Raw genomic sequence first — 23,649 nt, forward strand, 5'->3', positions numbered from 1 at the left:
CGAGCGAACGACCTGCGGCGGGAGAAGCGCTTCACAAAACGCACAGCAGTACAAAAAGGGAGGATTTGGGGAATTTTCCAACTCGTCTCATTCGTCTTTTGTCAGTCCTCGTTGCATTTTACTTCACTGATTGCACTTACGACACTAAAGTGGTTTTGACCCCCCATAATCTGTGACTTCTCCTTTTTCGTGTCTTGACGTTTTGAGGAGGACAGCCGACAGTAAAATACAAAATATGAGTGAATCGGTTTTCATCCGTTGCGATTGATCCGCAACCTGAGAGAGTGGACAGTGTGAAATGTGGCCGAGCGGTGAGGATTCGGCGCTCTCGCCGATTCTTGGGCGGGGGACTCGCGTTTGGGTCAAGATCGAGAACCCCACCTTGAGGCGCCGAACGTACACGAGGCTCTCGGCTCACCGGAGATGTTCAACGTCCACAAATGTTACCGTTGAAGGAGCGGAAAGAAAAGTGGTCCGTCTCCAGCTCTGCTGCAATCTTGATTTGACTTTCGACGGAACGCCGAGCGAATTTTCAGGCCGGTCCGATCGCGCGAGGTCCCGGCGGGGCCGGCCGGGTCCCCGAAGCCTAACGTGCCAAAACTGGCAAAAAAAAAAAGAGACGAGTGTTCAAAAAGTCTTTGCGATTTAATAAAGGTCTGCGCAACAATTGCACTGCGCGTCCGTGCTACACTTTTTGAAGGCACGGTTGCGGGTACGACGCCGGCTAAACAACAAGTTTCCCAAATTCTGCCAGAAAAAATGGGCTTCTCGCCTTAATTGGCTACAAAATATATCAAATATTGCCATAACGCTGCATCAATTGTTGATTACATAGACAGAGAAGGGAAAAGTCCTTCCGTTTAACAATCAAGGGGCCATTTTGCGGCCCCGGAGCCTCAGCTTGGACCGAAAGGGGCTCTCTGAGCTTTTTTTTTTTTGGATGCAAAGCAAAGTCGCAGGGAAGCGCTGCTGTTTGCTGACATTTCACCAATTTGACTTGTTTCTCCTTCTCTTGGTGAAAAAAAGCTCACGGTTCCAATTTCCCCATCCGACGCGCGCTCGAGCCTCGTCTGTCTGCGCGTCGACGTGAGCGTCAAGTTCCGGCACGAGACAGCCCGAATTAACGACAACTGACGAGAAATTGGCGCCACCGTGTGCTGGAGAGGGAGTCATCATATTTTGGTAAAAACAATAACAAAAATACACCTACTGACCTTTCAATGGAGACATTTTTTTGGGGGGTGCCACTCAGTGTGTAGCAATTTCTCAAATCCGCATTACAAGTGCACACAATATTCATGGTTCAAAGCGACTGGACCCCCCCCCCGAACGGGTTCCACAGGACGACTTTGCTCGTAGTCTCAGACGGGTTTTGGTGCCACATCTCGAGATGTTGCAGAGCACAAAATGCGCAAATTGGCGGGGGGGGGGGCGATCATACAAAATAATCCAAGTCGTGGCTGACGGCGGTGGCAGATACTGCCTATAAGTGTACAAAAATAGCAAAAACGTCTCCGGAAACGCACTCACGCCATCCGTCGGGTCCGTCCGCGGCATCACGCCGCCGCGCCTTCGCCGTCCATGTTGCAGCCGAGCGCTTCGATGTCGCTGCTGATGTTGGTGATCATGCGGTCCCACTCGTCGCCCTCCGAGGTCTCCTCCCCTTCCTCCGGGCCCCCGTCGGAGGCGGCGCCGGCTCCCGCCGCCCCCTCGCCGTCGGCGGCCGAGTCGGAGACGGAGCTGGCCGCTCGCCGGTAGCGGCCGAAGCTGTCGGTGATGATGCCGCGGCCGTCCTTGACGCCGATGGTCTCCAGGAAGTTCTCGAAGTGCTGGCTGTCCTTGTCCGGGATGAAGGGACGCAGGCCTGCGGGAGGCAGACGTCAAAACCGAACCCGTTGTAGTTGAACGCCGGTCAGACGATCGAGACGTTTCACTTGAGAATCAACTTGCGAAACAAGTAAACGGACTTGGTAACGAGCTTTGCGGCGCGCCACCGCCAAGGCAACACCGCATCTGCCACGGTCCCGCCCCTGGCGAAAGGACCCCTTCCCTACCGACACGCGCAAGGGGACCGCTGCAGTCGTGCATTCAAAAAGACTGTCGGAGAACTGCTGCGTCCGCGACGCAGAGGCTCAGGCGGACAGGACGGGGACCGAGGATGACCCCCGTCGTCCGACCGCCACCGCCACGTAAGAGAACAAGTAGAAACGAGGAGCAGTCGTACCGAGCAGTAGAAACTTCCTGCTGTCCCCGTAGAGCTGCCGCAGGTTGATGCAGAACTCGTGGATGGAGGAGCCGTCGCGGTACTCGTGCAGCAGCGCCGCAAACTGTTGGATCTCCTGGGAGGACAACTTGGTGCGCAGCTACGCGGAACACAATCGCCGGCGCATTAGTGATGACAAACGCAATCAGTGGGAGGTCAACGCTGGACTCAAAAACACGCGGTGCCTATGCCAACATTTCTTGCATTTTGGAATTTCACGGCCCCTTTGGGGAAGGTGAGAGTGAATCCGTTGAATGAGTTGGGAAAGGATTTCATTTTGGAAGTGCGGTCGCCATTGTGATGCCGATTATTCTGCCAGACGGGAAAAGTCCGAATTTTGTGAAGGTGGAAAATAATTCCCAAGGTGAGAAAAATGGGGTGGGGCGAAACGCGTGGAGGAGGAGGAGGACCCTACAGTCAGTCCGGAAGACTGGCCTACCGTGGTCATGTAGTCCTGGAGCAGCTCGGCAGCCGTGGCGCTGAGCTCCCCTTCGCTCGGCGCCTCGGCCCGGGGGGAGGCGGGGCCGGACGCCGGTGGGGAGTTGCCGTCCGCTCCCGTCGACGCCTGGAACGGACTGGGAGGGGGGGGGGGGGGGCGTCAAAGGCTTTTACGTGGTGCGAGGCCAAAGGAGGAAGAGGAGGAGGTTCGCTCTTACAAAGAGGCGTCGGCCTGGCCTTCAAAGGGCTCCTTGATGTCCACCTTGCTCGACGAGTCATCTGAGGAAGCGTCGCATCGGACGGCACGGTCAGAGGACCCCCCCCCGACGCACTCGGTTGTCGTGTCGCGCTTACCGCTGGAGAGGGAAAGATGCCTGGTGGGGGTGCCGGCCCCATCGAAGATGGCTCTGTCCAAGAAGTCGATGGTGGACTCGGTGTAGACGATCTGAAAGACTTGGCTGAGCAGGAGGCAGAGCTCCTCCGCTGCCGCCTGCCACCCAAAACGACAACCGTCTTCCTTCCGGGCCTCTTTGGAAATTGTGCGGACGAGAGGCAAAAAACCTGACGAGCTTTCTCGGTTATTATTCTCACATACGGTATCGAACTGAGCCCTTTTTTTAAATTTTTGTCCACCACCCGAGGAAAGCGCCGGTCCGTCGCACCGTCGCTTGTTGGGAGGCTTCAGAAAAGCTTCCGGGTCATCTTCAAAATCATCAGATCACGGTCGCTATGTCAGCAAAAACACGACGCGGGGCGAAAATGTCGTTCTCCTTTTGATTTCCGTGGCTTTTTTGCCTCCGGTCCAGAATTTGGAGTCGGGCGCGCGTCGAGACAGCACACGAAAGGCGACGTACCTTGCTGTCGACGGCGAGCACGAGCAGACGGCAGACTTCGGCGGGCGCGGCCCCGCCCTCCGACGAGGAGCCCGGGGTCTGCGATTTGTTGACGTCGGGACAGGAAGCGGGGCAGGGAGAACCTCCGGAGTCCTGGGCTGAGGAGCGGAGCGGCGCAAGGCCGTGGACGTCGCAGACGCGGCTTCCGCATACGGTACTTATACTGCCGACGCGCGTCCTTACCGGTCTTGATGACGAGCAGGTGCAAAGAGTCGTCGCGGACGTAGGAGACGGCGGCGATGTCGTGGATGGCCACCCTCAGGATGATGCCCTCGCCGTCTCGCCACACCAGCTTGACGTTGTACGCCGACAAGCTCACGACGGCGTCCTGCTCCGACGTCAGCTGGCCGCTCAGCTGATGCGACTTCTGCGTACGGGCGCAATTTTCACCGTTATCCGCCATCTTGGTCCGGGATCCCTCGCGCCAAGTTGATTCCCGCTTGAAATCCGTCAAATCAATCTTTTGGGTTTTCCCTTCTGGCCAAAACGGCTGACTTCATCACTACTTTTTGTCGGCCGCGCTGTGAGCATCTACGATACATTTTTGTGTGACCATACAAAAATTGAAATCAAAAGGTCGCGCGTATCAGGGAACATTTCAGCCGCTAGCCAATCATGCAGAGATCCACTGGTATGAAAGCAAATATCGGCATCGGATCTTTTGGGTGGGTTAGTCCACGGTCACGGCCAATAACCGAGTTTCACTAATGACGGGCCCCAACTTTGCGTGTTTGGACTCGCCGACCTCAGGTCGTGCGTCTCCGGCTCACCATTTTTTATTTCGGGGCGCCGCTCGACGCTTTAAAAGGTGCGGCCCGGCGCCGCTGAGAAGCGTGGGACAAAATTCTGTGAAAGACTCCCGGCCAACGACTTTTTTCACAGAGGGCGAGAAATGCTTTGGATTTTAGTTTTTGCTGCCTTGATAAATGGAATTGTGATTTGAAAACTTTACATTGCATTTCTCCTCGGTTTCTTCAAATTAATTTTGTGTGTGATAAAGATGCAAAAACGGGGGCAAATACTTTTTCGGCGGGACGCTCACAGAAGACGAAAGCTTCTTTGACGGGACGAGGACACGAGAAAAGAAATCCAAATCCAAATCCAAATCAGATTTCGAGGCGCCGTCCAAGCGCTCCCTCGCGCGCAAGACCCTACACAAATTGCTCAAAAGTAATGAAGCGGACAAGAATTATTACAAGCACTTCAAAGAGATCGCACAAGTAACCAGTTCAAGAATCAGATATTGAAATATTTTTGATAGTGCATAAATACATCACCCAGAGTCTTTGCCCCTAAAATAGATGAAGAAATGTTTGGATGCTTTGCTTGATCTTTTATTAATTTGTTTCGTTCAACAACCGGTTTAAAAAAAAAAAAAAAAATACATTTCAAAATGTATTTTACTGAATAATTGGTTAATTAGAATCGAATGAATTATGATTTCAGCATGAGTAATAAAAGTTTCTACTTGCCTGTCTGTGTTGGCCTTAAAAACATACAAAAATCAAATCAAGGCTAAAATTTGGACGCTCGCGTTCCGAGGACTTACTCTGGCGTCGTCAATGAGCTGGAGGACTTCGGTCCTGCTCGACGGGTTCAAGTATCCGGGCACCGACATCAGCTGGCCCAAATACTAGAAAGAAAACAGCAGCAGCGATCGCGCCGGTCAGTCGGGTTTGGCGCCGGGGAGAGACGAGCCCGGGCCGCGTCGGACTTTGCCGCACTTTCACTTCCTTCTCGATGTAATCGTTGAGCAGAACGTCGGGGTCGATGCGCCGGTCGGGTTGCGAGAGGGACACGGTGTGGAGGGCCCGGCGCTCGGCGGACTTCTCCTGCGCCTTCTTGTCCCGTCCCTTCTCGCCCTTCAGGAAGACCCGCTTGAAGGGTGACACAATTCCGGGCTGAGAGGGAAAACCAAAACCGCCCAAAGGTAAGGAAAAAAAAAAAAAAAGAAAAGAAAAGAGACGCTCGAAGCCCAAAAGGGGGGCGGGCAGCGCAGCCGGAAGGGAAATTTGACGCAAGAAAGCTGAGCCGGCCGGCGCGGCTTCTCGCGTTTACGTCGTTTGATACCCGAGGAGGCGGCGACGGCGGCTTTCGCCTCAAAAAAGAAAAACGCTGAGCGCTCGCAGCCATGGCAACATCCATTGAAAAACAAGAAGCAGCCGCGACCGGCCTGCCTGCTGCCGATATACGCGGGGGGGCCGAATGTCAACGCGAAAGCCAAACGTGCCTTTTGTAATCGGGGGGCGCCACTCGCGGATGCGCTTGCGAGGGCTTTCAGAACGGGACGCAATCAACTACCTTGCGCAGCGAGTCGTCACATGACATGGAAGGTACTCTCGGTTATTGCCGCTGCACTTAACACTTTGTTATTTGATTGCTGTCAGGGTTCGGCTTGGCTTGAACGAGGGCGGACTACAATTTGGGTCGCGCCATCGCTGCAGGAATTCAACTAAGCCACACATCGTGGACCCCCTCGGCAAAGAGACCGCCGGTGCTCCACATTTGCCAGTGACACGCGATGTCAACGTCAAAATACGTTCACACCGTCAACTCCAAATACAAAGCGACCTGTCATTCGAAAGCAGACAATCGTCAAAGACGCGTCGGTCAGTCGGCCACAAACTGCAAAGTTCCTCGATGTTGTCAAGTTCAACAAAAGGGGAAAGTGTTGGAAAACAACATTCTTCTGCCTACGATTTGTATCTTTATTGGTGAAAGCGTACAGGGATCCCTACCAATTGTTCTTTTATTCATTATACATTTTTTTAAATCAGCCAATTCATAGATGATTGGAATTTCATTCCGCTAAACATTGTAACAGGCATCAGCCCGGGGAAAAAAACAAAACAAAACAAAAAAGCCACGTTGGTCGCGTTTTCTCTGAACTTTGAAGACGACCGAGCCCGTCTCTGGAGATTTGGTTGGAATTCAAAGAGCCTACCTCGTAGTCCATGCGGCCGGATCCAAACGGACTCGCGTCGCGAGTTCACTTGTCGAGCTCTCGGCTCGTGGCGACGCTCGCGCAAAGTGACAGCTGAGAAGCAACAGAAAAGGGAAGCGCCTCGCCGCTAAACCACAACACCACAAGAGGAAGCCTTCGTTCGCACTGACGACTTCCGCATCATTCGACGCGCGAGCGGTGCAGAAATGTACGTTGGCTGGAGCGTTTCTATCCGAGCCCACGTCTCATGGCTAACGGGCTGCGCAGAGAGTCGTGTTTTCATCGGGATCCGTGGCTTTGTGCGCCGCGATTAAACGAACCCGATCCTCTGCAACGTTCACGTTTAAAACGCGAGCCGTCCCGCATCAACCGACGGCGCGAACGCACGATGGACGCACCCCGAAGAGGAGCCGAAAGTCGCCGGCTGGACCGACGAGGGCGAGTCCCGCCGGGCGTCGCGGGCGCCTCATCTGTGCTTTGGACTTCTTTCAGAAACGGGGAGCTCGATGCAATTGCACGTTGATTCGGCGAGCCCTTGGGAAATTGTAGCTTTGTGGGTCATTTTGATTTTTTTAGAATCGGAAATGCGCAATGAAGATATTTACCCTGTCCTGTGTATAAAAGTAAGTTTCTTTCGGCTTGTCCCTTTCGGGGTCGCCACAGCGTGTCATCTCAGATGAACGCACATGTATGTTTGGCACAATTTTTACGCCGGATGCCCTTCCTGACGCTATAATTTGTTAAAAAGTAGTGCAGTCAAAATAGAAGATTTCCCGAACATAATAACTGCGTCATCCATTCTCCACAAACTGCAGACGACACCCTAAACTGGTCGCCGGTCGGTCGCAGGGCACACGTAGACACGGACGAGCATTCGCGCCACATTCACGACGTCGCCGAGTGGGAAGTGAAGCCGCGCCGCTCGCACCAAAATCAGACGGGGAAGTTGCTTCATCGTCGGTGACTCATGTGATTCTGATATTGACCGAATTGTTTGAGCTCTTATTGTGCAACTCTAATTTGAATATTCATTCATTTAAACGTTCATTTATAAAACAGATATGTGACTAATATTATAATTGTCAAGGTGACCCCAAAAACGTGTAAAAACACACACATTTTTTGTAAATTCCTTTACGTGTTAAAAATGGTTCAAATTATGATAAACGTGAATTATTTAAAGTGCTTTTTAGGACAATCTCTTTTTTGGTGGTGGTGTTGTTGTTGTTGTTGTGTCTTTCACGCCTCCAAGTGCATCCCAACTGACGTGCATTGCTTTGCCTGACAACATCCCTTCCAACTTTGAGTTTAGTATTTCCCTCACGTGCCACTGACGACAACTGCGTGCACTTTGGGGGGAAAGAGTCAACATTTATTTCCTGAAGCAAATCTAATTTATGGATAGGACAACAGTGGTTTTGAACTGCGCCAGGGTGCTAGCTATTACTTTGGGTAAATAAAGTCAGTGTCAGCGCTCCAGTATTAGAGCCCAAGTTATTTTCTACCGTACATTCTCTATCGTAATAATAATGTAGCAATTACACTACAGTACAGTACAGTACAGTACAGTAATATTTGAAAACAGCGAAACGGTGCGACACCTTTAATGAGTAATTCTCGGAGACGGGCTTAACTTTTGACGATTAACAATGTCGAAAATTGCGACCAGTACTTGTTTTGTCACCCGTCTTATGCTCGCGTTTTGTTGTTGTTGTTGTTTTTTTTAACGCTTTTAATCCTATGATGTTACCTTGTTTTGTAAATGCGAATTCTCATCAATACATTCGGCTTGCTTGCCTGAGGCGGGTTAGCATGCTAGCCGGACAGTCGGTTGCTGGCTAGGAAACAAACAAAGAAAAAGTGTCAACTTGCCTTTTTGACTTTTTTCACATCTTCCTCCATGTCTACGACGATCTCCTCTTGCTCATGTCCTGCTCGCGCGTCCGAGCGAGGCACGACATAACCCAAAGCGAGCTTTTCGGGACCGACCGGGAACTCTTTCCGACGTTAGCTTAGCTGAATTCGGGCTGTCGGCTGAGCGCCATTGTCACTTTTGGACGCGTCCTGAAGTCCTTAAGTGGGGAGGCGCCATGCGGCCGTTCCGACTTGAGTCCGACGGTGTATTGTGGGGCTACGCTGGTCGGTAAAAGCCCGGAAAACCAAGTCCAACAAAACAGTCCAAACTTTTTGACCGTACCGCCATTTTGGGCGTCGAGGGCGGCCCAGCACGCGGAACAGCGCCCCACTTCGGTCGAAGCGCCAACTGCCAGCGAACTCCGCGATAAGTGACGTCATCCTGCCATGTCGTCACCCCGAGAGGAGGCCGCCGGGGAGGAGCCCACGGGGACATCGCCCGCCATCAGCCTTTTCGCCACACTCCTGAGGAACGAACCCTCCCAACTGACTTCCCAAAAGTCGCATTTTGTCACGTGCTGACCTTTGGTCCATTTCCTTTCGAGTATCACTCGGACTCGGACCCCATTCACGCCAAAGGTGACCTCTGCCCTGAACTGGTCGCCAGTCGGTCGCTGGGAACATTTCGACACCGTCACTGAGTGGGAGCTGAACCCGCACAAAAGTCAGGCAAACGGACCACTGACTCAAACTCGTTTTTTTACATCAGAGTTACGTTTTCCCTCAGAGGTCCGTTATGACCGTGAAACCATATAAACGTACAGTACACATAATCATCCGATATTGTAACAAGTACAACAAATGGATAACTTTTGAAACCAAGCCAGCAAACGTTGGATTTCTTGTGAAAGGTTGCCAAATACAGTTGGCACATCTCAACATCATCACCGCACATGATTTGCTTTCGCGGGCCTTGAGTTTGACACTTAAAGGAGACATGAGAAGTGCATTCTTGAAGTTACATTTTTATTTCAATTACAATGGCACATACAGTAAAAATGTCAACACACAAATGCGGCTGTATTGCACTTTCAAATACCATATTTATTTTTCTCTTCTGGATTCAACGGTCTCATATATGAATTGACAGTAAGGCTTAACATATTTTCAGCATAATAGTTGTCATTTCCTCTAAAAACCACCACCACCCACAACAAAAACATACAAAATGAACATTAGCACCATATGTTATTAAGAATATTCATAATGTTCTAATAAAACAGGGCCAAAAGGTACAATAATGGACATCAGCTTTGCTTCTTTTTCTCCTCCTCTCCATGAATTATCTACTCATGTTTTGTATCGAACAACCACAAAGAAATCCTGACACTCTAACATTTTTTTGGGGGGGTGGGGGTACGGCATCCATTAAAATTATACGACCCCCGGGAGAGGTTATTTGAATACACAACCGTACACAAGCTAACACAACCTAGAAATGCAGGGAATATCAAGAAAAGCAACCTTTTTTTTTCCATAACAATTTGTCGATTAGCAGCAAGTGACGTGACACCCACAGATGCTTCGTTGCAATATTAAAGTCATTTTCTGATCAAATATCACAGCCAAGTCTACGAGAAGAACAAAAACAAATTGCGTGACACAGATAAAAGGACATAGATGACAGGAAGTTACAACACAGCAATCACGTTCTAGATTATATAGAGAATATATATTTTTTTAAATTTCCATCTGTAGTTTGTGCTCCAAAATCTCTCGTTTCAATGTTCCATATTAAAAAAAAAAAAACAGAAAGGAAAAAAAAAGAGAAAGAGTTCTGAGGGTTATGCTGCAAGAACACAAGAGAAAATGAAGACGATCGCCGTGGCAAATCCAAAATGGCACCATGGAGAGTTTTGCGGTGTGTCGCTTGAGCTGTTCTTCTTGGTTTTTTGTTGTTGGGTTTTTTTTTTTTTTTGGACTCGCTTTGGAAAGCCCCAAAGGTGAACTCGGCGGTCCACAGCGTTAGCACCACTGGATGAGTTTTGTTCAGCACCGGCTTGGAATTGCACTACAGTACTGGATTTCCTATTACGGGAAGGGAAGGGAAGGGAAGGGCGTGTTGTGACGTCATAGACGCGCCTCCTCCTCCTCCCCCCCACCCCCACCAACCGCGCATCAATGCACCAATCAGAGAGGCGCGCCAGGAGGGGGCGGGGTAGGGTCGGAGACCAGCGATTGGTTCGCTTTCTGATGGCCGCACGATGAGACGGAGGCAAGGACAAACAAACAAACAAACAACATCCAAAATAGTCTTGGCACAGCAAATCATTCAAGACAAAACAATGCGGCCAGGCATCGATTCAGAACAAATATAGCACTAAATCACTCTTTGTTATGTGCAAAATCATATTTGCAAGACGGAATCAGCCTCACTTGAACAGACGTTTAGCCGAGCCCGAGCCTCCACATTTCGTCTTCTTTTTTGCTTCCGGTTTCCTGTATGTGGAAGTCGTCCCCCCCCCCCCCCCCCATCAGATTTCAGTCTCTGTTCGATGGGTTGCCATGCCAACAAAATTGGTTTTGCCGCTGTTTCCGTAACCAATCGGATATCCCGCCTCGATGACATCGCCGTTTTGTCCGTCACCCGATTGGTTGGTCAGAGCAAAACCACGTACAGTACATGACTTAGGTTATGCAATGTTTTTAATCATGTTCTTAGATTACATGCGGATGGCCTGCCACTGCTCAGCATAATATGGCAAAGAGTTCGAGTCCGCTAGGCCAAAGTTGCTTCTACATTCCCTTGACAAGCGCTATTTAGATCCGAGTATTTCGAAAACAGGGTTAGGGTTCAGCGGTTGAGACCGAGGTCCCAGAACATATCAACTTTAGCAGTTACGTTGTACGTGTGAAAAAGCTTCAATTCAAGTGGACAACATCTGCGAAAAGATCCTGGAGTGAACCAGAAGAACGGACCGACTCGGTCAGACTCGGCTCGGAATGCGACGACGGCCGCATCGGGCCTCGGGGTTTCCGGCGAGGCGCCTTCTGGTTCCGAGCCACAGACAAGCACGGGACTTTCGGCGGCGACGCGAGAAACTGCCGCTGCCGAGGTTATCCCTAACCCGGGCCGGACCGAAACGCCCCGAAAGTCAGAAGGCACAACGAGGACTGAGAAGAACGAACTCGGTGCCGGGGCGCTCTTGCTGCGCATTGCGGCTTCTGTCCGAAAAGGCGTCCATTTTTTTTTTCCCGGAAGGGGACCCCACAACCTCAACAAAACCTAACATGCAGGACGAGGAGGCCATCGTCATTCGCTTTGCTTTGCTTTGCTTTTCAAATCCTTTTCTCAGTGCAATCCACTACAAAGCCTCCAGTGGAAACTCGATTTGTTCCGTGAACAAGCCAAAACTCAACGAACTCATATAGCAAATCAACCCCGTATAAGAATTGACCACTCGACTCGGTGTCTGACTTCTACTACCTGAAACACGAGGCTGGGTTGTTGAAATGTGTAAATGAGCTGCAAAAACAGGTTTTGGAACCGTCTGGAGGAACTAATCCTACTCCCAAAAATCAAAAACATGATGCACCGCTGGATTAAATCAAACTCATTTTTTTTTGTTTACCAGACACATAAAAATAAGCCATAAATCACAGTGTACTTGTACCGGATTTGCACGTGTTGGGGTGCGTGTCCACCCCCGAAGATCTCGTCCAAAAGAAACGCGAAAAACAAATATGAGGGGGTACCATCGCCGATGTGTGTGGGGAGGCGGGGGGGGGGGGGGGGCTGATGTTTCTCGGGGTGACAAGTGCATTGAGACACCCCGGAGTCTGATTCTTTAGTGGTCTGGCTTGCAGGTCCTGAGGCACCCCTGTATTGTCTGTTTTGCTTTGTACTTGAATGCTCTTATGAAACCCAGAGACAACATGGCCGCTACACTCTTTGAAATGGGATCTTGTATGCCGGAAAAAAAATAGGACAATGGTTAAAAAAAAAAAAAAAAAAAAAGGATACCACTGCAACGCCAAGCCGCTGAACGCTTAAAGATCAATTCATACTGGAGACTGAATATTGAATCCATCCTAGCTGAGCCCTCAGTTCTGTTCAGGTCTAAAGTCAACCCTGAATGTTGTCCTTCTTTGGCTCAGTCTCAACTGCGCCGTTGGGTTCACGGAGACAGAATTGTTCCACTTGAGTCCATTATTGACCGGCGAGCGGAAGGACCCGCATTTACCAGGACTATGGCAAAGCACCAAGGAGACTAGAGGGACCCTGTCAAAAGAAAACCCCAGAGGTTCTGCGGGGCTCCAGGAGGAGTCCGTTTTTGTCCTTCTGGGTCACTGGATGCCAAATGTACTTCACAGAGTTAACGATCGGACCCCTGGATCACGCTGCGGTTTGCTAAGCGATGATTTGGATCGTTTCCAACGCAGGGTAGTAGTCTACAGTTCCGTGACAAGGCTCGATGACCAATCACCGCACAGGAATGCGTCTACTAGTTCTACAACATGCAAGCGAAGCATATCGTACCGGGACAGGAAATACACTAGGCTGGGAATGTTTGAAAGTGAAATGTCCGACAATGACAAGCGTAAGGAACTGACGGATTACAGAGTAGTAAGGTAAGCTAACCTCGAAGTGACGAGCCATTTATTGTACCTGGAAAGATAGTAGTCCAAAAGTTCTCCTCATTGGATTCCAAGGTTGACTCTTTGTGTTTTCTCCATGGACCTTTTCTGGGGCAAACAAAAAAAAAAAAAAAAAGAGGAGGTATGTCCCTAAACTGTATATTTCAAGCCCACGAAAGGTACGCTCTGCGCTCATGTAGTTCACACAAAGCTCCTTTTGCACTCGAACGTCTCCGGTCTATACCTTTTCCGAGCTCCAAAAAGGTACGGGTAGATTCCAAAGCTGTATATTGCAAGGGTACAAAAGTAGAACTTGTAAAGGTACCACCCCAGTCAGTCACGGACCAGCGTACCCGTCGAGATGCTTTGTTACGACGGGTCTTGTCACGCGGTCCTTTTCCACCCGCGAGCAAAAAAGAAACCCTCTGACCTTTCAGCGCAACCATCATTTTACAGTACGATGTTATTAGGCACGTGCGGCCGCGGAGACGCTGAGAACTAGCGAACGAGGACAACTGAAGCGTACTGCCTGCCTGCCGATACAGCAAGAGACGGCAGGACGTTTACCTGAATAGTTGGAGCATTCAACTATTTTTGGTCGCGGAACACGACTTCACAAAATATGAAAGATGAGCTGAAGGGAGAACACGCTAGGATGGAGAGGGAAATGGCGCGAGGGGGGTTTTGCACACTGGAATGCGTTTACGATGCTTCCCAATCTGGAATTTGGAAAATGGGCTCTTTCGTGCATGCCGTCTTCTGTCGTAAATTGTGCTGCCACGCACTCGCCTCCACCAGAGGGCGGTCTGCGCAGAAAAGATTTCATGAATGGCCGGAACTGATTGAAGGTCAGGTTGCGTCTCCCCTCTCTCCCCCCTCTCCATACATGATGTGATGAGATTGAGGATTTTGGAACAGAAATAGCAACAGCCGTAGACTAGAACCAGCTCACCATTGCGGCACCGTAATGTTTCCCCCTACGTGGCTCTCGGTAAACACGATCAATATGTTTTGCATTATTTACACAAAGAATGGCAGTAAAAGTCGGGATGTGCAAAAGACCCGCACCCTGCGAAGTGCCCCTCAAGCATTCCCGTCAGAGGCGGGGAGGACGCGCGAGTCCAGTCAGAGCAAGACAGAATAATGCGTGAGTCAAATTCCAGAAGGAAAGAAACATTCACACTCGTACGCAGCTGTAGAGGGACGCTTCACGTTTGTCATGTTCTGTCATGCTCTCCTTGTTCCTTGAGTCTCCAAAAATAAATCGGGACCGTCAAAATGGGCCGAGAGCCGGGGAGCGAAGGGTGACGAGAGGGGGGCAAAACCGCGAGGACGACCTTCAGAATGACGATTCGTACTGAAGAAGTTCGTAGAGGAGGGGGCCGTCCCTGTACCTGATGCCTACCGCGTTAGGACTCACGTACTGGAGCACATTGATGGTCCGGCGCAGGCGCCGGTCCACAAAGTGCGCATCCCAGGCTGGGTAGCGTTTCCTGGGCATGTCAATTTTGATGAGGGGACCCCCGGCTTGGACGGGCCGGCCGGACGCATCCGGCGGCTCCGTCGACCTCACCTGGAAAACCGGAAGGCAGGAATCCGCGGCGGCTTCGTCGGACTCGACGGGCTCCCCCGCCGGGCCCCGCGTGGGTGTCGCCTGCGAACCCCGCGTGGGCGTCATGGGCTCCGCCTCGGGGGGTAACGGCAGCCCCCAAAGCAGTTCGGCGCAACAGGAGCTCGCCAAGACCCGCAGCCGGGGGCCCACGGGGTGCAGGACCCCGTAATACAGGATCATGCAGGCCACGCCCGAGGCAAAGCACAGGAAGACGCCGCAGAGGGCATAAGAGGCGTAGGCGTCGGTGCTGGCCGGGTCGCGGTACGCGTACCAGAGCCCGCTGAGGACGGCGTTCTCGAAGAGGACCACGGTGTAATAGACGACCATCCGGAAGCGCGTCCGCCCTTCCTGCACGTTGAACCAGCAGAAGACGTAGACCACCCCCACCACCATGTTGAACAGAACCTCCTCCCACTTGGACATGCAGAAGTCGGTGCCGCCGTGGATGACCCAGAAAGCCATGGCGCACCAGTGGAGCACCACGAAAATGCCAAAGTAGATGTGGAAAACCGAGGCAAACAGGGCGAAGGAGAGCACCCGTGAGGAGATGGTGAAGAGACGCCAGAAGAGGTGCACCAGAGCGCCGCGGTAGCTCATGCTCTTCTTGTCGTCGCGGGAGTCACGCAGGAGCTTGTGGTAGGACGCTAGCACCCAGGCCAGGGACAGGAGGGAGGACAAGACCGAGGAACCTGACACACGGAGAAAAAAGGTGCAGCTGCTTTAGTTTGTCGCATCGGAACAGCGGAATGGCCGTCCGTTTTCTTTTGCCCTTCTTCTTATCCCGCTCGCGGGTGAGCCGGACCCCGTCTGTCTGCCGGGTCCAACCCGCCCGCCGCGCCGAACGAGGTAAGTGGTAGAAAACGGACGCCCAAGTCCGCGGTGGAAGTAGAAATAAGAGTCGCGTCACAAGCTACGATATCATTTGGGGGGTACGGCACACTAGAACAGCACGAGGAGTTTCAGTAAGAGTGACGCCACGCGGAGAGCAGGATGTGGCCCGCGGGCCTCGAGTTTGACAGCTGCGCTATGGTCAGGAATCACAATGCCCCCCACCCCAACCCCGCCGTCCTTACACTGCTGCCACTCGGCCTTGTTGCTCTGGATCATGATGCAGAGCTGCAGCACCAGCTGGGGGGCGCTCTCCAGGAAGGTCTCCAGCAGTCGCAGCATGTTGACGTCGGCGTACTCGTACATCATGGCCCAGTAGAAGCGTCGCTGGTTCTCCTTCTGCCGGTGACTTTGGACGCCCAAGTACATGGTGCGGATGTACCTGCACAGACGCACACGATTGCTCGGATGGCGCCCATTCGCATTGCTAGCTTAATGCTAACATTCTACCGACAGGCTAAGATAAATTTACATTGATGTTAGCATCCTGTAATTCCAAACCTTCCAACAACTGTTATTTCAGCACACACGACGTGCACTGTACAGAACAGAGTACACGGACGGGCACATTGAAATGGCAAAACGCGGTACCGCATCGCAGCAGAGCTCAATGATTGGTCGAGTCAAATTTGCGGGCCGCAGGCAACGAGAGGCGCTGTACGCCGAGCTAAGGGCTGCCATTCTGTGACATTTTCCCTGGGACTGGGAAATGTCAGATGGAATCTGCCCCCCACCACAACTTTCCCCTCCACCCGGGGGCTCGCGCAAGTCGGCATCGGCGTGTTCCGCCGCTTTGTGGCGCCCTGAAGGTTGGCGCCGGCGAAAGTCGGACGCCGCGACTGACGTGAACGGGCACGAACATCAATCAAGTCGAAGTATTACCAGTCGGCACGCTTTGAGACCTCAAAACAAAAAAAAAAAAAAAATGGGGAATGAGAGTAGGTCACATATATTAGGAGGGCGGCACGGTGGCGCAGCCGTAAAGCGTTGGCCTCACGGTCGTGAGGACCGGCTTTCAAATCCCGGACCCGCCTCTGTTCTCGCCGGGCCTGCGTGAACGGAGGTCAGGCCTGAGCCTTTTCTAATAGAAAAAAGGTGCTTTGCTTCCATCTGGTGGCATCTACAGGAAGTCAGTTACTCCTGCGAATTGACGATTCCGCGCTAGCGAGCGCTCGATGCCCAACGAAACACTTTCAGTGCTGCCAGAAAACTTGAAACTCACTCAAATGCAAATGCGAGTGCACGCACGCCGCTCGGCGTGGTGTTAGCACTCCCACTGTTTGTTTTGCGGGAGTGCAAATATCCATCCTGAGTCACGGTCACCCTTTAGGACAAAGGGGATTTCCTTGGATGAGGCGGCCCCATTTGAACCCCCCCCCCCCCCCTCCGCCCACCTCGCCAGTGCTTTCGTCGAGCGCCTCATGAATTATTTGTAGCGCGATTGTAGCCTTTTGCTCGCGGCTCGTTCAGTTACTAGTGTGCGTGGAAACAGCTCGCTACGCTCGAGTCAGCCGTCTGCTGCGGAGACGTCGGCGACCGTCGCCACCGACACGGCACTTGCACGACAACGCCGGGAGAATTACGACAGTCGCAATTCGTACCAATGTTTGAAGAGAACTGCTGACAATGCGCAAAGACTGACAAGTACTACGCAGCACTCAATTGCGGCCTTGAAGAGTTTTTCCCCCCCCCCCCCATTCCAGCTTTCCTGATTTTGGGGGTGCTGCTCACGTGCATATTTTGTATTTCTCTAATGCTAAATCCGTTCTTGCGCAATTCCTACTGGAATCTCTCTTCTCTTTTGTTTTTGTGTTCGTTTGAACTGGAACTGTTTGTGGGAGCGCTAAAGCTATTTTTGAAAACGGTTCTGTTTTGTATTTTGACACGGTCTCCATGTCGCGCCTCGTGCAGGCCAGCGCCAAACGGATCCCGCGTGACGAGCGAGCTTCACAAACTCGAAGCGTGCCAATGGAAACCGCAGTCCCGCAGTGTCGAATCCGCCCCCTGCGGCTCACCGCGTGTCCCTTCAACTAGTAGCGCTGTTCCTAGATCAGATCAGCGTCGATCCTCCCCCGAGGCAGGGATCGTTGCGTCGGGACCGGGCCGAGTGACGGAGCGGAGCCGACGGAGGGCCGAGAAAGAAGCCCTTAAACCTCACGGAAAGCTCGAGAACTGCAGGGATGGGCCGTGGCTTCAAATCACATCCGGGTGAGCCAAGACTTTTGCCAATATGCTGCTCATTTGTTGCTATTAGCAAACGCTCCCAAGCACGCTTGGCCCTGACCTCGACCTCCGCGGGGGTCGCGCACCTTTGACACGCCGGATCGCCTGGAAGGCAAGAGACCAGGAGGGGGTCGAAGATGGCAGGCGATCTGAGCGAGGACGCCGAATGGACGCCGGGCTTCGCGGGAGCTATCGATCGTTCCTGCCGGTCATTAAAAACTATCGGAGGCACCGGGTCAGCGCTGTCCGGTGGCCGCATGAATAATTCAATGAGGACCGGCGTTAATTAAACGATTGATTTCAAAGGACACACGTGAAACGGGGATCAGCGCAGTCGCAGCACCAACGACTCAAAGGGGGCCCGCAATGAGAAGTCAACTAGACCCCACTTTAGCTAATTAGCTAATTCTGTATTTCTTTTGAATTCCTGTCTCCATCTGGCGCTGGTCAACAGCGGAATTCAGCGTTGTAATCTGTCATGACCGACACGGGCCTGTAGATGGCGATGTTGCATTGCTTGGGTTTGACATTAGCACACATTTGGAGACAAAGACAAAGATAAGGCGACAAATCGAGCGCGCACGAATCTGACAACTTGAGTAGGTACTCTGCATGTTCGCCGCAGACGAGTTATGAGAAAGTGGACGCCGTGGAAAAAAAGCTGACACTCAACTGGAAACGTGCGCCCGCCGAGTGAGTGACAGAAGCCAAACATTTTGGCATCAAAGTCACAGCTGGAAACAAAAAGCTTGTTGCTTGGAAACGGCTCTTTTTGGACAACCTGACCTAAGACGACCACACAATGGCAAAGGCCGCTTTTCTTTTGCTGGCTTCAGTGATGATCTCGTCACAGGACCGAAAAAAACAACAACAACAACAACAAAAAACGGCTGCAGCTCTGCTTTGAGAATCCAGTTAGGCGGTCGATCTCATTTCCAAATTCCTAATAATCGGCACATTCTGGATCGATTTCCGCGTGACGTCTCCGTGAAATGCGGCACAAGTTGTCCGTAACCGTAAACAACTACCGCTAGTTTGATGTGATAGCGCATTAGCACACTTTTAGCATCACGTTACGAGCGCAAAGGCGTCTGGCGACCGGTCGGAACCGCCGGGAGTGAAATCTTCCTCCTCGGCGCTCCAGTTCGTCGGGTGTTCTCGCAGCAAAGAGGAAGGAGCCGATTATGTGGCGGATTAAGAAGAAAAGCCTTTGACCCACTTGCCTTTCAACGAGAGAATGTCTAAAAAAAAAAAAAGTGCACGATAGCCACTGCTGCTTCTTTGATGTACTCTACAGCGTAAAATTGATTCTAATCCGTGACATCAAGTGTCATGAAACTTCCATCCATCTGGAAGACTCCGCCCTGAACCGCACGTCACCGAGTGGGAACCGAAGTCGCAGTTGAAAAAGATTTTGTTCCTGCGGTCCTCCGCCGTTGTGCTGTTCTGCTGGAGTCTCCTTTTCCCAAGCGAGGCCTTCTTATGGCTTTGTCACAGTTCCACTTTTCAAGACGTCAAAGAAGGTTTGACTCGCTTTTTATCCCAACCGAAGGGGCCGCGCATGGCGGCCAGCGTCCGTCAGCGGTTTTCTTCAGCGAGGACTCCCGAATCTTCAGGCTCAGCTAATAGCACTCCCCAAACTTTACACGCTTGTGTGACGTACATCCCGAATTCATCCATTTTCTGAGCCGCTTATCCTCACGTGGATGGCAGGTGGACGGCGGGGCACGCCCTAAACTGGTCGCCGGCCAATAGCAGGACACGTCCAAACCGACAACCGATCGCACTCCCAATAACAACTTAGAGTGTCCAATGATGTGGGAGGAAAGAGGACAAAAGTTTTCTTCCTATTGGCTCAAAAGAATCTCAGAACACCGACTTGTAGTTGATACAATGAAATAAAATACAAATGAAAAAATGATATTTTCGAGATCCCGGGGGCACATTATGTCGGCGGGCTCCGACGCGTCGCCCCCACGTGGCGTGTTTGCAAGCTGAGCTTTGCGCCTGTTTGGGTGCTCTTTCTGCTTTTCAAATTTAGCACAGCAGCGCGATCGAGGATTGGGGGGGGGGGGGGGGGCGCAAGTCGGCACAAGTGACGCTGTGATGATGAAGCGGAGGACAGTTGAGGAGACGCTGACAAAAAAAAAAAAGAGGAGGGGGAGGTAAGCTACTCACTGAGCACGCAATGCAATTTTCTGGCTGTGTGGCTCGCACTCGCCCCCAACCCCCGGCCGAGTCTGCCTCTGCCCCCCCCCCCCCCCGCAACTCCCAAATGGACTGCGCCACCGCTGATGCGTGTGTGTGTGTGTGTGTGTGTGTTAGCTAGCCGCTTGCTTGAGCTTTTCATTCATCACGCTTGAGATGCACTTTTCAAGGTAGCAGTGCGCCTTTTGTCCTCGATAGCAAGGCAAGTCAGCGCACTAGTAGAAAGCCCATCTGACTCATCCCGTCGTTGCACATTTCTGCACAGTAATAGCGGCAGAAGCGTGGAGCGGTCGCCAACTTGGGCCGCGACGAATCCTTACTGGAACCACCAGTTTGTCGAGGACTTTGTTTCAAATGCTCAGAAAGAAAGATTTTTTTTTTTTTTCAGTTTCCTTCTACCCGTGTATAATGGCGTTTTATTGATTTTGACCAATTTTTGCGCACTATCCGCAAGAAATGACGGCACAGTACTACGTACCAGTAGTAATACTTCCCCCTCCTCTGAAGCGACGTAACGTGAACGCGGCGGGCGAACGTCGGACAGCCGCGCCTTGAGACGCAACGTTCGTTTGTTGTGTGATCTTGCTCATAACTGAAAAAACACTTCCTGCTGTGACCACCAACACTGCTGCTTAAATTGACAGATGTACACTGTGTAGCGATAATTACCGTCATATCTATCTATGAATTAAATGATGAGGAATGACAATAATAAAATGCATCTGCATTTATTCATACTTAATGGAGCACAACGTGTTGCCATCAAGTTTTGAACGTGACTCAGCGTCGGCCATCTGTGATGACGAACCCACGCGCCTGATTGGTCAAATATGTTTACAACTTGCCGGCGTTTCTGCAGCACAGAAAATGTCCATTTCCATCATTTTATGTTTACCGCGAGTGCAGAAATGGATTCACTGCAATGTTCATACGGGCAACTTTTACGTGTCGGCGGTTAAAGAAATGAAGGACTGAAATTGGGAAGGTTTTTTTTTTAAATCTGGAGCATATTTTGCAAAAGCGTAACGAGGCGACTTGGAGCACGACGTCTCCTCCCCAGTTTTGGGGGCAGCCTGCGTCAAAAAGCGTCGCACCTGCTGACACTCGAGGCAAACTGCTTCCGGAAGATTCCCTGACAAGACCCGAAAACGTCCGTGGCCTTTGGCGGGGAAAGGCTGAATGCTAACAGAGCTAGCATCGACGTGGCTGTGGTTCCAAATCTGGAAATGGCACCAGATGATATTTCAACACAAAGGCGCTACTTGGACCACTCCAAGAACAGCAAACGACGACCGGTCCCCGGCCTCCCCGCCTGTACGGAGTTTGCATGTTCTCCCCGTGCCTCCGTGGGTTTTTTTTTTTTTTTTCCGGGCACTCCGGTTTCCTCCCGCATCCCGAAAACGTGCAACATTCATTGGACACTCGAAAGTGCCCCGTCGGTTTGATTGTCATTTTGAGAGCGCCTGTTTGTCTCCATGTGCCCTGGGACTGGCCGGGGACCAGTTCGGGGTGTGCCCCGCCTCCTGCCTGTTGACAGCTGGGAGAGCCTCCAGCACTCCCCGCGACCCTTGTGAGGATAAGCAGGTGAGAAAATGGATGGATGGACCAGAAAATCAAGTTGGGTTTGGCCGCCAATCCCAAAAGAACTGAGTCTTGACGACATCCCATAATCGGCCAAGGACAAGTCAAAATCCCATCGGGCAAAAAAACCAAACAATTATATTTTCAACGGGGTAACATCTTGCCAACGCTGGTTCGGCAAATATGAGAATTGAGATTGGAGCGAGGAAATGAGAATCAATGACATCATGTCTGTGTATTTGTGTGTGTGTGTGTGGGGGGGGGGTGCTAGAGCGGAGCGTAGTACGGAGGACTGCGTGCGTTGCAACCTAATTGGAGACTCTGATGCAGTAGTTGGGGGGGGGGGGGGCATGCGGTGGCATTTGAGGACAACACAATCACACACGCACGGAACCCGGCCGCAACCGAGACTCACCTCCACACCTGGCCCAACTGGAGGACGTGCAGCGCGCTCTGCCACAGCCACACGGAGGTCCGGCAGCAGCGGTCGCGGCGCAGCCCGGCGGCCCGGCGGCTGCTGAGTCCCCGCACCGAGCCCAGCGCGCCCTCCGCGTAGTCCTGCACGAACCACCTGAAGCTGAGGATCTGCACCAGCACCGAGGGCACCAGCACGAAGAAGAGGGTCACGGCCGACCGCAGGAAGTCCCGGTCGCGGTAGTAGTGCGCGGCGAGCCACACGTCGCTTCCCACGTCCCAGAAGAAGACGAGCAGCGCCGCCACGATCCACAGGCAGTCCAGCCACAGGCGCGGCTCTTCACTCGGCTGGGTCCGGGCCGCCTGCCCGCGCCCGCGCCCGCGCCCGGCCCGCAGGTAGCGCAGGCAGGCGCTGCGGCATCCCCAGTAGCACGACGAGCTGTTGCAGCAGTGGCAGATGTGGAAGGAGCTTCCGCCGTCGGGGCCCTCCCCCGCGGCGCCCACCGCCTCGTCCAGGTCGCGCAGCTGGGCGAAGCCGCTGACGACCCCGCGGCCGTCGGACTTGGCTGCCATCTTGGCGGCCTCGGACGCGGTCGCCCCCCACTCCCTCTCGCGCTCCCCCTCCCCGCCCCCCTGACGACACTTCCCGCCGGACACCTGTTTTGGACCCGGAGCCCCCGGAGCACCGGAGCCATCTACGAGCCGCCGCGGCTCACCGCCGCACGCTCCGGGCTCGGATGGCGGACGCAGCGCATTCCGCCGCCGACGCGTCCGCGCCCGCGTCCGCGGCTAATCTCGCACTTTGAATCCGGCCGACTGCGATCCAGCTAGTTTTGGTCGTTCATCCCGTCGAGCGCCCCTCCTCCTCCTCCTCCTCCTCCTCCTCTTCCTCCTCCTCCTCCTCCTCCTCCTCCTCCTCCTCCTCCTCCTCCTCTTCCTCCTCCTCCTCCGCCGCCGCCGTGCCGCCGCCGCCGCCGCTGCATCCCTCCTCCAGCTGCAAGGCACGGTCGCGTCCCTCCGCTCGCTGGCCCTCAGCGACGTAATCCCCCCCCCCCCCCCCCCCCCGGTTCTCCCTTTCAAAGCGCAGGTTGCCACCTAGTGTCTCGTTCGCAGTACTCGGCCTCGGCATCTTTGGCACTGCGTCTTGCTTTTGGACCCGCAACCGCGGACATTCCGAACAACCGTTGCAGTCCTACGGGAGCTCAGTTCCGGCATGCATCCTCGGCTACCCCCACCCAAAAGTTGCCCCGCAGTTGAAGGGCAACCTCCGGAGGTCAGGTTGGCATGAGTCGTGAGTAACGGTCTCCCGTGCGCCGGGCCCACCCAGAGTCTAGCCCACGCCTCCCGGACCCAGCAAGTGAAGTCAGAGAACTGTTTCCACATTCACTCTGCAAGTCGGAAATAAATGACTGCAAGTACGGACTGTACGACTCCGTTAGGCCGACGTTGCGTCAACCTTCGTTTCCAGGGGGCCCGGTGCCGCACGCTGGACTCCAGCACGAGTTGCCCCTCCCCTACTAGAGCGCCTCGTTGTCACGTTGTGGAAAAAGCCGTCCGCTGTTGGCTTTGAGTGGCTCGAGCGTGCGGTTGAAGGATGCGTCGGCATCGGCGCCGTTTTTTGCAGGTCTCACCGGCGGTCTTCGATTGACAGTTGAGCAGGGTGCCTTTTCGGGGGACACGCCCACAGCGCTCG

At 52.9% G+C, this 23,649-nt stretch overlaps 2 protein-coding genes across 4 annotated transcripts; both read right to left on the reverse strand.

Moving 5' to 3' along the window:
* Positions 1 to 626: 626 nt before the first annotated feature.
* On the reverse strand, positions 627 to 8,806 carry ccm2 (CCM2 scaffold protein). 3 transcript variants are annotated; one of them, XM_061811602.1, is made up of 10 exons: positions 8,411 to 8,806; positions 5,319 to 5,495; positions 5,144 to 5,227; positions 3,778 to 3,961; positions 3,556 to 3,692; positions 3,056 to 3,191; positions 2,920 to 2,980; positions 2,703 to 2,838; positions 2,225 to 2,363; positions 627 to 1,864 (listed from the first exon to the last, which is right to left on the reverse strand). In XM_061811602.1, exons 1-10 carry the CDS (start codon positions 8,438 to 8,440, stop codon positions 1,557 to 1,559), a joined length of 1,392 nt encoding a protein of 463 aa, XP_061667586.1. In that variant the 5' UTR covers positions 8,441 to 8,806; the 3' UTR covers positions 627 to 1,556. The 3 variants fall into 3 exon arrangements, with proteins under 3 accessions (XP_061667586.1, XP_061667583.1, XP_061667585.1); XM_061811599.1 differs by having other exon boundaries at positions 2,920 to 3,191; XM_061811601.1 differs by lacking the exon at positions 8,411 to 8,806 and adding an exon at positions 6,539 to 6,691 and having other exon boundaries at positions 2,920 to 3,191.
* Positions 8,807 to 12,209: 3,403 nt separating this feature from the next.
* Positions 12,210 to 22,545, reverse strand: xkr6b (XK, Kell blood group complex subunit-related family, member 6b). The gene is made up of 3 exons (XM_061812275.1): positions 21,958 to 22,545; positions 15,716 to 15,912; positions 12,210 to 15,331 (listed from the first exon to the last, which is right to left on the reverse strand). Exons 1-3 carry the CDS (start codon positions 22,527 to 22,529, stop codon positions 14,370 to 14,372), a joined length of 1,731 nt encoding a protein of 576 aa, XP_061668259.1. The 5' UTR covers positions 22,530 to 22,545; the 3' UTR covers positions 12,210 to 14,369.
* Positions 22,546 to 23,649: the final 1,104 nt, after the last annotated feature.

Source organism: Syngnathoides biaculeatus, chromosome 23 (genome assembly GCF_019802595.1).
Source record: "Syngnathoides biaculeatus isolate LvHL_M chromosome 23, ASM1980259v1, whole genome shotgun sequence".
Classification (NCBI taxonomy): domain Eukaryota; kingdom Metazoa; phylum Chordata; class Actinopteri; order Syngnathiformes; family Syngnathidae; genus Syngnathoides; species Syngnathoides biaculeatus.